Source organism: Sinocyclocheilus anshuiensis, unplaced genomic scaffold (genome assembly GCF_001515605.1).
Source record: "Sinocyclocheilus anshuiensis isolate Anshui unplaced genomic scaffold, SAMN03320099.WGS_v1.1 scaffold306, whole genome shotgun sequence".
Classification (NCBI taxonomy): Eukaryota; Metazoa; Chordata; class Actinopteri; order Cypriniformes; family Cyprinidae; genus Sinocyclocheilus; species Sinocyclocheilus anshuiensis.
Window position 1 is genome coordinate 1,363,054 of NW_015544175.1, and position 17,385 is coordinate 1,380,438.

Genomic DNA, 17,385 nt, shown 5'->3' on the forward strand with positions numbered 1-17,385 from the left:
GTGTGGTCCAACCTAGCTATCGGTAAAATCCACTATCGGTCGACCTCTAGTACACACACACTCACATACACCTCTACACACAATATAAATACTGCCCCCATGTGGCAGCTAAAGTCTGAACTATTTTCTTCTTAAAAATCAATAAGCGCTGCCTAAAACACAAGCCAGAGAGGATTTCAGTTCAAACATGTATAGTGGGAATAACACAAATCACAAAAAGTATGATCCAAAGCCGGCTGATTTTGTGTTCGTTTTAAGAGAAAAACATCCCTTTGACAGTCACACACACAACAAAAACAGCTTCTAGATGGGGGTCTCACCTGTGGCCAGGATGATATATTGCTGTGGTAATGCCATTGGAATAGTGGGCGGAAAAACTGAAGGTGTGATTCTCTTGAAAACCCTGATTGGTTCCAACACTGGGAGCAAAATAGGAACAGGAAATCAATAAATCAACATTATAATAGTCATTACCAGGCCAGATGAATAAAACTGTTACATTTTTTTGAATAAGAATACTGAATAAGACACTGTTCAAAAGAATAATCAATTAGACAAAGGCTCAACAATAATGGTTTTAGATTACCTAGTCAGGCCAACTGTTGTCCAACATTTTCACTGGTCCAAAATGAAATGAAAAGAAATAAAATAAAAAATGTTTCCATTTAATGTTTAGCAAACAAAATGTAAAACTACATTTTTTTTAAACTTGCACAGTTAATTTAGCGCAAACAATTACAGTAGGATGTGTGCATTGCTTAGCTGTCTTGATTAGAATGGCAATTGAAGTTTGCAAGTTTGAACGGTTTCAAAGAGCGAAGGGCAAATACAATCTCTGATTTCTTAAGAATTGAGTGAGAATATGGTTTCCTAAGGAGCTTTGTGTCAGAAATTCTCTTGAAAGAACCATTTCGTCCAACATTTCTAAATGACTTTGAAAACTTCCTCAAAGTAATGCTACTGCAAACACTTCCATTCAACAACATGAGGGAGAGAACGAGAAAAAGCTTTCTTTGGGGCTTCAAAGCCTACAGCAAAGTTGAGGAGAATGAAGCAGATCGTTTCATCTGCCATTACTCTCGCAGACAGACGATGGAAACTTTGAAAACTTGAGCTGACTGATTAAACAAAGAATTACAAATTGGAAACTGCAGGCAATCTCATTAATACTCAAAGCTAAGCCTCCCCCTCAGTACAGAGATAAACAAATAACGCAGGCTTTTGGGTTTAGTTGCAGAATTTCTGGCCCTGAAAGAGTCAGAGGGAATTAGAGAGGATCGCCAAGTATCTGAATCATCGAAATCCTCTCTGGTGGCCTTGTTCCAATCTTTCAATATTTGATCCATGTATTACGACACAAATACTCTTATCTAACATCCCATAACACTCCTTAAACAACACCGTGAGAAAGATTAACACTTTCTTATCCTGCCATGTCCTCTCAAACTTTTGATGATTGGCACAAAGTCTGGCCCCCATTGCAACTTTAGGATTTAAACACCAGGCCAAAAAATAACAAACCCATCCATTTAGATTCTAGCCTACCATATTGGCAAACTCTTAGCATTTTTGTCTGCAATGTGCATCAGATGGTCCTTGAGAATGTTGTCTAAAGATCAGGTTTGTGCTTTCTCAGCAGACACTCATAAACCTTTAACCCACTTCTCTGACTCTCTTGGCTATTTCATGTATCATATGATATAATTTTCTGTGTTCCAAAACGACTATCTTTGCATGAACAGGTTACTCTCCAACAACATTAATATAGTTTGAGATTTTCATATTTAATATTATTATATAAATATTATTAATTACAAATATAATTTACATTGTAGTTTGGGTGTAGTTAATATATATTTGAATATATATTAAATACAAATGTATAATGTATAATTATATATACATATACAAATAATATAATACAAAAAAACAACAGTGGTTTTAAATAAAATAAATAGATAATCAACAAATTGAATAGTTGTTTAATAAAATATTATATATAATTTTTATATTATATATGTTTTTTGTATATGTATGTAGAATTACACATTATACATCTTTATTTAATTATGTTATAAATATATATTGTGTATCATTTTAATATATAAAATATAGGTATGATTTTTTAAATTATTTTATTATTAAGTATTTATTTTGATGATTACTTTTTAATTTCAGTTCGTTTTTAACCCACTTTTACTTTTTGTTTCATTTCAGTTTTTGTTTGCTTTGCATTATTTTATTTCAATCCACAAACATATTTTTTAAACAATCAATCAAGAGTTTTGTCTTAGTATAAAATGACAACCTTGCTCTACAAGTACCTGACTAGGTAACTCTTGAGCTGACCGCTGTAGGTGATCACCAGCAGCTCCGCTGACCACTGGGCACTGGCGGTGTATTCCAAGAACATCAGGCCGGCTGCTGCATAGCTAAAATCTCCCGGGAAGCTCATAGCCTAGAGAGACATCAAAAAAGATGAGGTAGAGTTGGAAGCAGAGTTTGAAAGTGACAAAAATATATGGAGTGTGCAGGTCATTACACACTCAGACTCTGTTACAGAGAGAGGGCATCTTGTGAGACTAAACTAATAGTTTCTGACAGAGAGATGGAAGAGTGTAGAGTAATGCGGGGGAGGATGAGAACCAGCATGATAGAGAAAGAGAGAGAGAAAAGACAGCAATAGACTGACTGAGACCTCACTAGCAGTGCAATCAAAAGAAATGCAGAGGGGGGATGAGGGGGGATTTGAAAAGGTAAAAGGGGCAAGAGAGCTGCCTTTCTGATAGAAAAATTCTGCAGAAAATGTCCTTCAAGTGCATTGGGGGCTTAGAGCTGAAGGGAACCAGAAAATGTGTTCCTTGCTTGGGCAACAGAGTGGGGAAAGGCCCCTCTCGAGAGGATCAGGCCTACAGACAGAGAAAGAGCAAGAGAATGAAAGAAGAGCCAAGCAGCGCAAAAAGCCAGAGGGCAACGCAAACAAGCCTGAAATTCAGTCATTAGGAGCCAGTCATTACAGCTATCACTTATACTGAAATAGAAGAGTGTTCTTACTGTGCACAAAAAAAGTTACTGTGCGCGGAAAGTGGAACCAATGTCAGTAGAGTAAGAGTGTGAGAGAGAGAGAATGACAGGAGGTGAGAAACACAGAAGGACAGTATGAGTGACATACCGGTGGTATAATGAAGAGCTCGCTGCCCATCAGGTCAAAGACTCGGACCGTACCGGTGCTGTCAGCGTATGCCAGAAGAGCACAGTCATGACTCCACGTGACCCTGCGCCAGTGAGGGTTTGGATCCTTGGGTACTGCAGAAGGAAGGAGAAAATAACGTTGGATTTGGAAACTACGGTTTAAAATTTTGGGGACAGTAAGATTTTTTTTGTCAACGTTTTTAAAAAAAAAAAAAAAATACAGTAGTCAACATTTGAAATCCTTTCATCAAAGTTGTCCTAAAACCAAAACAATACCCGTTCTTGTGTGATCCACTTCAAATGTTGACTACTGTATATATGTGTGTGTGTGTGTGTGTGTGTGTGTGTGTGCGTGTATAAATATACATACATGCATACATATATCAAAAAAACTTTAATATTGTGAAATATTATATTCTTACAATTTCAAATAATTTGAATACATTTTAAAATAAAAATGTATTTATTCATGTGATGGCAAAGCTGAATTTTCAGTAGCCATTACTCCAGTCTTCAGCATCACATGATCCAGAAATGATTCTAATATGAAGATTTGGTGCTCAAGAAACATTTCTGGTTATTATCAATGTTGAAAACAATTGTGCTGCTTTATATTTTTGTGAAAACAGTGACACCTTTCTCAGGATTCATTTATTAATAGAAAGTTCAAAAGAACAATATGTTAAAAATAATAAAATAAAATATATACACCTTACTGACCCCAAACTGTGTAAACAAGCAGTTATATTAATAAGATGTTAAAATATTTTAATTATTCTAATTTCAAACACAAATTAAAAACATGTTGAAAAAGAGGTGTATTCAAGTCCCTATATGTACAGTATGAACAGTATTTTTTATGTAATTTTGAATAAAGTAAGAAATCAGGAAAAGAAAACTGTCAAAATAGATTTATATATTATAATTAGATTATAAATAGATTCATTCTACTGACATCTGTACTCAGTTGTACTCCATCTCTCTCCTCGTCTGTCTGCTAAACAGGTGCTCATATATTTCAGGTGGATGAAAAATCAATAAAAATGGGACTGTTTTAAAAAAAAAAAAAAGTCAATTCAGCATCGGCCTGTGAGGCCAAGCTAAATTTTGTTTTAACGACCTCCACTGTCAACAGTGAGGAAAACACAGAGTGATCAGCCATCAAACCGTTCACTGCAGTCAAACAGCACCTGATTCGGTGCGGGATGAGCCCTAGGTTTTCAATTAAGGCTCAAAAGCCCAGCGTGATAAAATCTGTACGCTTAAACACTAAAGTAACACTTAAACACCAGCCGCATGATACAACAGCTTCAGGGCCTAGCAACGGTTTCATCCCCACAGCCTCCTGCAGACTACAGACCGAGACCATCCAACCACCGTTCATCAGACAGGAGGGGGTTAATAAAGCAGACCTTTGATTAAAAACATTTTGGCTTTGGTCCAAGCTGCACCGCTGAGATCAGACGCACACCAAGAAACAGCGCACATCAAAGCAAGCGGTTGCCATAGCAACCTTATCATCAATCCAACCCCTGAAGCAAGCAGTTGCCATAGCAACCTTATCATCAATCCAACCCCTGAGGTGATGGAACCTGAGAAACGCAAGCTGGCGATTTCGATTCAGGTAGAAATGCACAGAAATATCGGGAGAGAGAGATTCAATAATTCACAATGAACGGTGGCACTTAGCAAGATAAATATCGGTAGGGGAAACACTTAAGCAGGGTCCATAAATCACCTCTCAGCTGTTAAAAGCTAATTAATCTAAGATGAACGCCGGGGCCAATATGCCTGAATTTGTGGGATGAGTGTACTGTATGCTATCTGAGCAGATTCGCACACCGTAAATCTAATTTAAAGGGGTCATATGATGCGATTTCAATTTTTCCTTTCTCTTTGGAGTGGTACAAGCTCTTGGTGCATAAAGATCTGTAAAGTTGCAAAGACTAAAGCCTCAGATCCAAAGAGATATTCTTTATAAAAGTTAAGAGTTGGCCAATCACAGCACACCTCGCTTTTTCAGAACGATGAGCTTTGTAAAAATCGACACATTTCAGAAAGGCGGGGCATAGAGGAGAAACAATAATGTACAGTATGTGGAAAATAATGTGTTTTTTGAACCTTAAACCACATAAACACATTTCATTACACCAAATACACAAAATAATGTTCTTTTTAGCAGCATCATATGACCCCTTTAAATACAAAAAAGAGGGGGAAAACAGAGCGCTTTTTTTTGAGAAAGGAAATATGCGAGGTCAGCAAAGCCACCCGGTTGAGTGCGTACATGATATAAAAATGTCTCCCTGAGAGTGAAAACGTAAAGACCGCTGAGTCACTTTAAGCTCTCGCAACAAGAAACAAACCTGAGGGACTCGCAAATTGCATTTGGACGCAAAGCAGAGCAGCCATTTATTGTAACCAACTGGGCTGAATGCTGCTGATCTGTAATGGTCTGTGCCGGCTTATATTCCCTTTTGAATTATTAACCATTTGGTAGTGACATCATATGACAGGAGTCATGTCATCAATCACGTCATCTGCTTGTCCATTTTTCTATTCCTGGACCAAAATTACTGATGACTCATGCAGCAATACACAGATTTGTGTTAGGGATGCATCATTTATGGGTACATTATTAGTGGCTAAAAACTGATATTACTTACAATTTTTCATATCAGCCAATATTGGACATTTAATGGATTACTTCAATTAGATTACCTTTGCCATAATTTAACACCAAAAGCATTCATAATACTGTACAGTGTACATTATAATATTATGCCTAAATTCACCTGTACTAATGAATTTTTTAAACTATGTTTTATTGTTAATTTATATAGTATTTTATTATTATTATTATTATTATTATATATTTTTTATTATTTAGTATCAAGTTTTAATATCAGCCATTTACTGGTTATCAGTATTTATTTTTATATAAATATTTTTTATATTTAGAGTAGAAATACCATTCACCCTAATGTCCTGCCTATCTGCAACTGACAAGAACGTAGAAAATGATGGTTCAACTTCATAGACATAACCGACAGCATAAATCAGTTTTAATTTACTATAGACACATATCGCTGCTTATTATTTTTCTTTCTCGTCTAATGCTCTTAACTCACACATCATTCATTTATGCACAGATGACTTCTTAATGAATGACTGAGAATGTATATGCACTGACTCTTACATGTAGAGACGAGGAAAGCATTCCCATTAGGGTTAGACCACAGAACACACATTTATCTGGTACATATAAAACATCACATTCTGTTGCACAAGACGAGAGAGGAAAGAAAGAAGCGTGAATATAGAGCATAAAAAAAGACTATGCCAATCAAACACATCCATGACACATACTTCACACCACTGGAAATTCTGCCTTTATAGAAAATATTGGCTGAATGCAAATCTCCATGAAATGAACTGAAATGAACTAAGACAGTAAGAATGAAAGTGAATTGAAAGCAGACTTGCATGTCTGCAGGCCTAGTCTCTGAATGATATTGCTCATAAAAAATTCAACACAAATCTAAAGCTATGAAAAATATAGAGCAGGGAAGAGAATAACACGTAAAACAGCCTATTTAACCAAAGACTGGAAACTCAAAGCGGCAGATTTCAATCTTTGAAACGGCAATCAAAGATAGGGAGAATAAATATAAATGTGTGTGCGTGTGTGTATATATATATATATATATATATATATATATATATATACACACACACACACACACACACACACCATATACGTCACCTAATTAATATTCATGAACCAGTCTGAAAAGGTTTATAATGGTATTAAGTTCCAATTAAATCAGCAAATATTTGCTGAGAACGTCAAAATTCACAGAAACTTTCTGCTATATGCTACTAATTTTGTTGAAAATCTGGGGAAATAGCCTGGCATAACCACAAAACAAAATGTTTACTGTACCTTGGCATTTTCCTTTGATGGATCCAAAGTCATCTCTAGCTGACCTAAAAGACAGCAAGAAGCCCATTAGAAGCGTTTTGATAATCACATATGAGTGTTTTGAGTTCCCATCAGCCTCAGTAAGTAAATATAGGAGAATGTGGAAAAAAATATAGATTTTTTTAGATTAACCAATTTAGAGGTTGTTTTCAGAATTTCAGGCTGGGAATTACTTAGACCCTGAAGCATGACACTTTCATTTCTGCGCGAGCGGATTAGCTGGTGCTAAGCAAAATAAATCACACCCACTGAAACGGAATTGTACATGAAAACACATACAAATGTTTAAAAATACATCATCTGCACCAAATCATCAATCTCAGAAGTAGCTTTGCTCAGCTGAACAGCCCCTGAGACAAGAGGGTGAAAAATTAACCAATTATAGAAAGGGCAAACATTTCCAATCAATGTGCAGAATTACCTAATTTCCACGCATTGGTCCTGAACCACAGCCAGAAGCTTCCCATTACTGGATGGGGAAAAAATAAATAAACAAAATGGGAGAAAAGAAGACAGAATGACTGTGTAAGCAAACGTGGGGCCAAAAATAAACATTTCTAACACAGAGAGTGTTGTCTTCCATCTGGAAATCAATAGCTAATTAAAGCTCGCTGTCTCTGCTTGTATTGCACTGTTTTGCATAACTAGATAACTGGCAGGAACAAGAAGAACAGTGAAGGGAAAAAAATGAGTTTGATTGAGATTACATGGCTTGCATCCACAAACAGACGTTTAATTAAATTTGGATCTCTCACAGCAAGAACCAAAACACACAAACGAAACCAAGAAAACAGTGTTGTTGCAGTTAAAATTAACCTAAAACAACTTTAGAGTCTAAATTAGGGGCAAAATACAATGATTTTTTGGTGAGACACAGCATACACTTTAGTAATGCAGAGTCAATAAGGTGTGGATGATCAATATACAGCAAATGCCGATGCATCAAGTGCAAAAGAGCTTTTCACACTGTGAATGAACCTGCCAGAACCTGCCTGGAATAGACTAACTCAAACTCTCTGAAAAGCTTTTATACAGTATGTCTGTATGGTATATACAGTAAAACTGATGGTATTACCTTGCCAGCACCAATTGCCAGTTCAACTGTTTGGTTGCAAGGCGAACCAGTCCAGGTGGCAGAGTTGAACTGGAGGGGCTGAAATACAGAAAAAAGTACAGAGACTCACACACAAACACTAACAGCTGCTGAAATTTTACAGGTACTGACTACTGAGAATAACTAGGTACTTTGTTTGCTTTCTATAGTAAAGATATACACAGACATTCAAAAGTTTGAGGTCAGAAAGATTTTTTAAGAACTGAAGACTGGAGTAATGGCTGCTGAAAATTCAGCTTTGCTATCACAGGAATAAATTACATTTTAAAATATATTAAAATAGATAATAACAATTTTAATAATTTTTACTCTCTTTTTGATCAAATACATGCAGCCTTGGTGAGCATTAGAAACATGTTTTAAGAACATTTAAACATTTTATTGACCCTAAACTTTTGAAAGATATTGTATGTGGTGTAATATCATCATATCTAATTATTTAAATATGGGAGAATCACTATCTACTGTATTTCCAATTCTAAATACACAGCTACTGTATACTTCACTGTAAATACAAAAAGCAGAGACAATATCTCACCTGTACCAAAGGTAGTGCAGAATAAACCTGAAGGGCCCTGTAAAGACACAATATTTTGACTATTATTCAATAATCTCACAACCATGTTAAGGCAGCAATGCAATTGTTGGGGTAATGCAATTCAGCTTATATAGACTTTGCATATAATCAGTGTTGTTGTTGTTTTTAACTAAAACTATTAAAAAAAAAATTTTGGCAATTGAAATAAAACTGAAAATATAAATATAAAAACAAATCAAATGAAAAATGAAAACTGTTACATTGGCAACTAACAACAACAACAAAAAAAAATACTAAAGTACCAAAAATGTATCAAAGTAAATAAGTACTAAAGTTATAAAAATAGAAACATTATATAGAACATTATATAGAAACATCAAAAAAAAATAATAATGACAAAGGCTCATAAAAAAAATACAAAAACTTACCCTAAAACGCAAATGACGTATATATTAAAAATGCTAATTCAAAATATTAATATACCTACAATTATATATAACTAATTCTAAAATAACTCTGAATGAGTAAATCATCTTAAAACTACAAAACAAGGCATTATTTGAATGGAAAGTTGTTGTATTAAAAATTAAGTGCATAAGCATTTCAATTATTTCTCACGTGTAAAAACAAACTAACCCCCAGAATCCACACTTAAAACACAAATAATCTGACTTAAGTAGATTTATAAGCAACTTGATTTGGACTAAAATTGCTAAATAAGATGTGATTAGGTCGTATATTATTCAGATGGAGTTTATATTACCTTGAGTAAACATATCTGTCAAATAAACACATTCATACTGATACACTGTTCTCTGTAAAGCTGCTTTGGAAAGAAACACGTGAGCTGCCTACCAAGAAATTACAGTCACGTTTTACCTAACTTTTGAGACATATTCGGTATGCATGACGAAAAATGGCATCTTGCAAACATTTGCACGTGCTGCGTCTCATGTCTGCACTTCATACCTGTTACTGCCTTTGCAACGATTGAGGAGTTGTGTTCCTTCAGTCCACGCAGCTGAAAATCAAACACAAACTAACGAATGATCTCACAGACTGTTTTTAGCAGCGGTCATCAGCCGAAGTTTGAACTTGAACCTGCTCCTCAAAACTGCAGCTGGTGATTATATTTGACAATAAACCGAAAAAAAAATTATATATAATATATATATATATATATATATATATATATATATATAGGATATATAGGAGTTGCAAGTCATCATAATGGTATTTATTACATAATCATATTACCAAGAAAATAAACCCTGGATGATGATGAACTTGGATACGTGGCTTATAATAACTTGCGCAGAACTGATCTGCTTAATTACATGTATTATTTTAATATCGGGTGCAAATAATCATTTAGTCAAAGAAAGTGCGTATATTTAGACAAACCTGCGTATCTGTTTCGGGTGGCCATTCTGTGTTAATAAGTAAATCATATAAAATATTCTCCTCTTCGTCTTCTAGAATTATATCACCTGCCATGTTTTCTCCACGTCACACTACGGCGGTCTGCGAGGTACATATTAATGTACCGATTATCTTTCATATATTACGACTGATTATCTATAGGTTGTTTTCTAAACGTATCTGTTCCTAAAACATGGTTTTATTATTTTTTGTCGCTCTAGGTGGTAAAATTAACCTTTTATCTCTTTTGTTAATAAAAACAAGTTCAGCGGAACTGAAGCGCGGAAGCATAATCCGCACGGACCGTTTTTTTATGTAGCACTCTGCCAAAACAGAAACCAGCACACGTTACATCCGGTGGAGACACTCGCAGGAGTTTGACACCATGGCAGCGTTTGGCGGTGAGATTTACCTGTCAACATTTTAGCAAAACTATAAGAATATGTATTTAGTTATATATTGAGTGTGGTTTAACTATTTGCGATCTTGATATCTTTTCGTTTTGCTTTATAGAAATGGGAGTGATGCCTGAAATTGCACAGGCGGTGGAAGAAATGGACTGGCTGTGAGTTAGACAGTCTCTCCTGGTTCTTATACACATCATAAATGCATTAATAAGTTAGTTATCTGTGCATTATTAAAGTAGTTAATGGTTTGACCCTCTCTTTCAGGTTGCCAACAGACATTCAGGCCGAATCTATCCCACTGATTCTGGGCGGAGGAGACGTGCTCATGGTGAGATCCCTATCCAGCGCAGTGTCTGTTTGTGCATGATCACCACCTCTGTGCTCACCTGTGTGTTTGTGTTTACAGGCTGCTGAGACTGGGAGCGGAAAAACTGGAGTAAGTGTGCAACCGTAGACATTAATAATTGCTGATTAGCGCAGTGTTGGGTTTTCTGTGTCTTTGTATTTGACCATAAAAACATTTGTGATGACACACATCAGAAGTGTATTTTATATATAAAGGAGCAGTGAAATGTGAACACAAAATCAATGTGGTCTTGTAGGCCTTCAGTATTCCAGTTATCCAGATAGTCTATGAGACCCTTAAAGACCAGCAGGAGGGGAAGAAGGGACGCAGTGCTGTTAAGACAGGAGGAGCAGGTATTAAACCTTCATCTATATATCAGCATTTAACACATTTATGTATATAGCCGGTCTTCGTTTACATTGATGTTCCATGGGTAAGAATTACTACAGGATGGCGATACATTCCTATTTTTCCCTGGGATTTTTCCCTTTTGAACACAGCACAGTACAATGTTTTATAAGTACAAATGTTGGCTTGGCAACTAATTGAAATAAGTTGAGGTACTGAAATTATTAAAACTGAAATAAAAGTAAATTAAAGCTAAATAGAAATGTAAATAAATAAATCAAATGACAACAAAATTATGAAAACTTAAACTACAATTAAAAATAAAATCGAATTCAAAATATTAATAAATACTATAATAGTATATAAATAATACTTAAAAAAGACAGAAAAAGAAATGCATTCATCAGAAAACAATAGCATCTACTTTACCTCCTTGTCTGAAGTATATTGAGACTGCTAGATATAGAGGATTTTATTTCAGAAACTACTTTCCAGACATTTGCTCTCAAAAGATAATTTTTTTGGTTTTGATTTATTGATTGTTCCTTTTGGATTTCTTGTCCATTCCAGTTTTCAATAAATGGCAGATGAACCCCTATGACAGAAGTCCTGCATTTGGTAAGTATTTAACACTCATATATATGTGAAAGGCCTAGCCTGGTTTCATTCTGAACTTTTCATTGTGATTCGGGAAGCTTATTTCAACTACTTTGTTGCAACAATATTATTATATTACATTTTGGCTTTTCTCCTTCAGCTATTGGTGCAGATGGCCTGTGCTGTCAGAGCAGAGAATTCAAAGAGTGGCATGGCTGTCGTTCCACCAAAGCTGTCACAAAAGGTAAGAGAACATCTATTTTGTGTTTTGTTTCTTCCCAAAACCTACGGATTCCTGGGATTTATTCTGCTGATTTTTCTCTAGGGAAGTATTATTATGAAGTAACCTGTCACGATCAAGGGCTGTGCAGGGTGGGCTGGTCTACTGCCCAGGCATCACTGGACTTGGGTATGTTTTAGTACAACCTCATTACACTGATCTGTCAACTCCATGTCATTACTTCAGTAATAAGAATGTTTGGTATTCTGTTTTTACAATCTCTTAGGAACAGACAAATATGGATTTGGCTTCGGAGGAACTGGAAAGAAATCTCACAATAAGCAGTTTGATAGTTATGGAGAGGTAAGGTATGACAAGGATATTTGATTTGACACTCAAGTTTTGGTAGATTGACATGATTTATGCCTTTTCTAGGAGTTCACTATGCACGACACCATCGGATGCTACGTAGATCCGGATAAAGGCCAAATGTCATTCTCCAAAAATGGTAAGGCTTGTTTTTAACATATGCCTTTGTAATGGTTTTAGTGAATGATTTGATTTAATTTAATTTAAGCATGTCGTCACACTATGCAGAGCTATGCTGAATTGTCATCCAGATTAGATAAAATAATGTTATACACTACCTTACTGAGCAAGTAAGATATATATTAACTAACTAACTAATGCTTTTATTCAACAAGGATGAAATAAATGTATCAAATGTGATAGTAAGGATATTTAAAGTGTTACAGAAGAGTTCTATTTCAAATACAAATTCTATTTCAAATACTTCAAGGTCTATTTCAGATGCTTTTTTTTGTATTTTATTTTAATTCAAATAATCCTGAAAAAAATGTATCACTGTTTCCACAAAAATATTAAAAGGCACAACTGTTTCAAATAAAATTGAATAAATGGTGAGCATAAGAGAAAAATCTTACCAACCCCAAATTTTTCAATAGTAGTGTACCTCTATAAATGTACCACAATATTCGTTTTAATATCAGTATATAGTGCAGCCCTAATGCAAATGGGAGCCGCTGTAACTGATTCCTGTTTGTCTTTCGCAGGTAATGATCTGGGTCTGGCTTTTGAGATCCCTTCACAGCTGAAAAACCAGGCCTTCTTTGCTTCCTGTGTGCTGAAGGTATCTGACATATACACAGCTTGTTGTTGCTACGTAACATTTGTCTTACAAAACAGCTTTTCTGAAAATGTGTGTTTGTGTCAATCAAACCCAGAATGCTGAACTGAAATTCAACTTTGGTGATGAACCTTTCAAAAACCAACCTAAAGATGGATATGTGGCCCTGAACCAGGCTTCAGACTGTCATGTGGTCAAATCCAGCCAGACAGGTGAGCTTCAAATCACATTCATTTTTCACTGCCTGCAGGGCTTGTATTAATGTTTCTTGCATTCTGTCTGTGATGTGTATTTGTCCTCAGGCAGTGCTAAAGTGAGTCAGGTCAAATCCAGTTCTAACGCCCCCAGATCTCTCATCATTGAGCCGTCTAAAGAGCTAGCTGAACAAACCCTCAATAATGTCAACCAGTTCAAGAAATATGTTGATAACCCCAAACTGAGGTGAGCTGAGAGTAACAGAAGAGCTGCAGTGAGTTTCATTATTGTAGTGTCTGCAGAGGGATTTGGAGTTAACTGAACGTCATGATGTTATTGCAGGGATCTTCTGATCATCGGAGGAGTGGCTGCTAAAGAGCAGCTCTCCATTTTAGAAAGTGGAGTAAGTGTACAAATCTTAAACATGGGGTCTTTTATTATTTTTTGATGTCAAAATATTATTTTGTGAAAATATACTAAGTTATCTTTAATGCTAAAGCTAAATTAAAATATACACTAGCATTCAAAAGTCTGGGGTTGAAGATTTCTTATACTTTTATTACTTAATACTTTTATTCATCAAAGATGCATAAAATTCATCAAAAGTGACAGTAAAGACATTTATAATGTTACAAATAGATCCTGTACTTTTGCACTTTCTATTAATCGAATCCTGAACAAAAATAACACCAAAAAAATACAAAATATTACAAAACATTCTCAATTAAAATATTAAGCAGCACAACTGTTTTCAACATTGATAATAAGAAATGTTCTTGAGGACCAAATCAGATTTCTGAATGATTTCTGAAGGATCATGTGACACTGAAGAAGACTGAAGTAATGACTGCTGAAAATGTAGCTTTGCCATCACAGGAATAAATTATACTTTAAAACCTATTGACATAGAAAACAGGTATTTTAAATTGTAATGATATTTCATAATATTAATTTTGTACTGTATTTTGATCAAATAAATGAAGACTAGATGAGCATAAAAGACTTCTTTCAAAAACATTTTTAAAAATCTTACTGACCCCACAGTTTTGAATGTTAGTTTATAAAATTAAATATTAAATTATATAGATATAACTTCAGTAAACAAGTATGTACAATAATGATTATTTGATAGCATTGTAACCAAAATATCAATTCAAATAATGTTAAAATACAAAAGTTATCACAGACCAGTTTTAATAAGGCAACACTTAATTTGATACAATATGTAACCCTCTCGCTCTCTCTCGCTCTCTCTCTCTCTCTCTCTCTCTCTCTCTCTCTCTCTCTCTCTCTCTCTCTCGATAGTGATTTAAGACTCCTGTCCAAGACCATAATACAGAACATTAAACAAAGTTTATAATACTATGCATCTTTCTGTGTTTATACTTTTTTTTTTTATTATTGTCCTTTTAGGTTGATATTGTGGTTGGGACCCCAGGCAGACTGGATGATCTCATATCCACAGGAAAGCTGGATCTTTCCCAAGTCCGCTTCCTGGTGCTGGATGAGTGTGTATGTTGAACACTTACATTCATGCTCTGTACAGTTTTACATTAAAGGAATGCTCTGGCTTAACTACAAGTTCTGTTGACAGCATTTGTGACAAGTTGTTGATTTCACTGTAAATACCTCAATTTGTAAAAAAACAAACAAATGTCTATCATCATCAAGATTGTGGGTTAAATCTATCTGAACATATGGGAAAGTGCAAAAAAAAGAAAAAACCTTTGTAATTTCTGGCTGAATAAATGTGTTCAGGATGGACTCCTCACAGCTGGCTACACTGACTTCATCATGAGGATCTACAACCAGATCCCACAGGTTACTTCAGACGGCAAAAGACTGCAGGTGATCAAAGCGCTAGATTTCTACTTACTATAGAGTTGTCAGCTGCAGTTCTTAATGAATTAATTACTGTATGTGTTGTAGGTGATAGTTTGCTCCGCTACACTGCACTCATTCGATGTGAAGAAGCTCTCAGAGAAGATCATGCATTTCCCCACATGGGTGGATCTGAAGGGAGAAGATTCTGTACCAGAAACGGTCCATCACGTGGTGGTGCCAGTCAACCCAAAAAAAGACCGAATTTGGGAGAAACTGTTGAAAAACCACATTAGGGTACATATATTTAACACTAGCAAAGATCTCACTTCATTCTGCCGTTTTAAACTCCGGAATGTCGGAAAAGTCTAAATCACCGATGTTGTGTTTTCACAGACTGATGAAGTTCATGCCAAGGATGACACACGACCTGGAGCCAACACTTCAGGTAAGAATAGCCAGCCATTAAGAACATCATGGTGAAAAATCTGAATATTTCTAGGCTCATATTATCAATTGTGAACAATTCAAAAGGACTTTGACTTGGTCTGATATAAAGGTCTTGCAGTGAATCATGTTATATGGCTTTATCAGAGATGTGGTCAGAGGCCATTAAGATTCTGAAGGGAGAGTATGCGATCAGAGCCATTAAGGAGCATAAGATGGATCAGGCCATCATCTTTTGCAGGACAAAGATCGACTGTGACAATCTGGAGCAGTACTTCATCAAACAGGGAGGAGGTGAGGCACACAGCTCGGGCTTTTAGCTTCGTTATCTAACAGCCATTATATATGATCAAGTCTAGATGCAAACATTTGGCTTTTCCTACAGGTCCAGACAAGAAAGGACACCCGTTTTCTTGTGTCTGTCTTCATGGTGACAGGAAACCAAATGAGCGCAAATATAACTTGGAGCAATCTGTTGAAGTATCCTTTCATCATCCTTACTTTAGAAACAGGAAGTGAAGTTTCTGATTTGCACAGATGTGGCTGCTAGAGGAATTGATATTCGTGGCGTTCCTTATGGTAAGAAAGAAAAATTTCTCAGTTTAATGAATTTACCTTCACAATGGTGTGAAATATATATATTTTTTAATGACTGATTATAGAGTTGTCAGCTGCAGTTCTTAATGAATTAATTACTGTATGTGTTGTAGGTGATAGTTTGCTCCGCTACACTGCACTCATTCGATGTGAAGAAGCTCTCAGAGAAGATCATGCATTTCCCCACATGGGTGGATCTGAAGGGAGAAGATTCTGTACCAGAAACGGTCCATCACGTGGTGGTGCCAGTCAACCCAAAAAAAGACCGAATTTGGGAGAAACTGTTGAAAAACCACATTAGGGTACATATATTTAACACTAGCAAAGATCTCACTTCATTCTGCCGTTTTAAACTCCGGAATGTCGGAAAAGTCTAAATCACCGATGTTGTGTTTTCACAGACTGATGAAGTTCATGCCAAGGATGACACACGACCTGGAGCCAACACTTCAGGTAAGAATAGCCAGCCATTAAGAACATCATGGTGAAAAATCTGAATATTTCTAGGCTCATATTATCAATTGTGAACAATTCAAAAGGACTTTGACTTGGTCTGATATAAAGGTCTTGCAGTGAATCATGTTATATGGCTTTATCAGAGATGTGGTCAGAGGCCATTAAGATTCTGAAGGGAGAGTATGCGATCAGAGCCATTAAGGAGCATAAGATGGATCAGGCCATCATCTTTTGCAGGACAAAGATCGACTGTGACAATCTGGAGCAGTACTTCATCAAACAGGGAGGAGGTGAGGCACACAGCTCGGGCTTTTAGCTTCGTTATCTAACAGCCATTATATATGATCAAGTCTAGATGCAAACATTTGGCTTTTCCTACAGGTCCAGACAAGAAAGGACACCCGTTTTCTTGTGTCTGTCTTCATGGTGACAGGAAACCAAATGAGCGCAAATATAACTTGGAGCAATTCAAGGTAAAGAAAAACTGGAATCAAATTTAAATTTGTGTGTGTGTATATATATATATATATATATATATATATATATATATCAT

The 17,385-nt window shown here is 35.7% G+C and overlaps 2 protein-coding genes across 2 annotated transcripts in view; one reads left to right on the forward strand and one right to left on the reverse strand.

The window, feature by feature from the left end:
* nbas (NBAS subunit of NRZ tethering complex) overlaps positions 1 to 10,455 on the reverse strand; it is a 158,103-nt gene extending 147,648 nt beyond the window's left edge. The window contains exons 1-9 of the mRNA XM_016496323.1: positions 10,234 to 10,455; positions 9,799 to 9,850; positions 8,830 to 8,866; positions 8,253 to 8,330; positions 7,599 to 7,646; positions 7,139 to 7,182; positions 3,173 to 3,306; positions 2,325 to 2,458; positions 321 to 419 (exon numbers count right to left, since the gene is read on the reverse strand). Coding sequence (XP_016351809.1) covers positions 321 to 419; positions 2,325 to 2,458; positions 3,173 to 3,306; positions 7,139 to 7,182; positions 7,599 to 7,646; positions 8,253 to 8,330; positions 8,830 to 8,866; positions 9,799 to 9,850; positions 10,234 to 10,326 — 719 coding nt within the window. The 5' untranslated portion in view covers positions 10,327 to 10,455. The remainder of the gene's footprint in view (positions 1 to 320; positions 420 to 2,324; positions 2,459 to 3,172; positions 3,307 to 7,138; positions 7,183 to 7,598; positions 7,647 to 8,252; positions 8,331 to 8,829; positions 8,867 to 9,798; positions 9,851 to 10,233) is intronic.
* Positions 10,456 to 10,562: 107 nt separating this feature from the next.
* The window catches only part of ddx1 (DEAD (Asp-Glu-Ala-Asp) box helicase 1), an 8,608-nt gene continuing 1,785 nt past the window's right edge, over positions 10,563 to 17,385 (forward strand). The window contains exons 1-21 of the mRNA XM_016496324.1: positions 10,563 to 10,652; positions 10,765 to 10,816; positions 10,923 to 10,986; positions 11,065 to 11,094; positions 11,261 to 11,357; positions 11,923 to 11,970; positions 12,110 to 12,193; positions 12,275 to 12,358; positions 12,456 to 12,532; positions 12,605 to 12,677; positions 13,243 to 13,319; positions 13,414 to 13,528; positions 13,619 to 13,757; positions 13,854 to 13,914; positions 14,925 to 15,023; positions 15,270 to 15,359; positions 15,441 to 15,629; positions 15,729 to 15,780; positions 15,927 to 16,073; positions 16,165 to 16,253; positions 16,286 to 16,358. Coding sequence (XP_016351810.1) covers positions 10,637 to 10,652; positions 10,765 to 10,816; positions 10,923 to 10,986; positions 11,065 to 11,094; positions 11,261 to 11,357; positions 11,923 to 11,970; positions 12,110 to 12,193; positions 12,275 to 12,358; positions 12,456 to 12,532; positions 12,605 to 12,677; positions 13,243 to 13,319; positions 13,414 to 13,528; positions 13,619 to 13,757; positions 13,854 to 13,914; positions 14,925 to 15,023; positions 15,270 to 15,359; positions 15,441 to 15,629; positions 15,729 to 15,780; positions 15,927 to 16,073; positions 16,165 to 16,253; positions 16,286 to 16,358 — 1,756 coding nt within the window. The 5' untranslated portion in view covers positions 10,563 to 10,636. The remainder of the gene's footprint in view (positions 10,653 to 10,764; positions 10,817 to 10,922; positions 10,987 to 11,064; positions 11,095 to 11,260; positions 11,358 to 11,922; positions 11,971 to 12,109; positions 12,194 to 12,274; positions 12,359 to 12,455; positions 12,533 to 12,604; positions 12,678 to 13,242; positions 13,320 to 13,413; positions 13,529 to 13,618; positions 13,758 to 13,853; positions 13,915 to 14,924; positions 15,024 to 15,269; positions 15,360 to 15,440; positions 15,630 to 15,728; positions 15,781 to 15,926; positions 16,074 to 16,164; positions 16,254 to 16,285; positions 16,359 to 17,385) is intronic.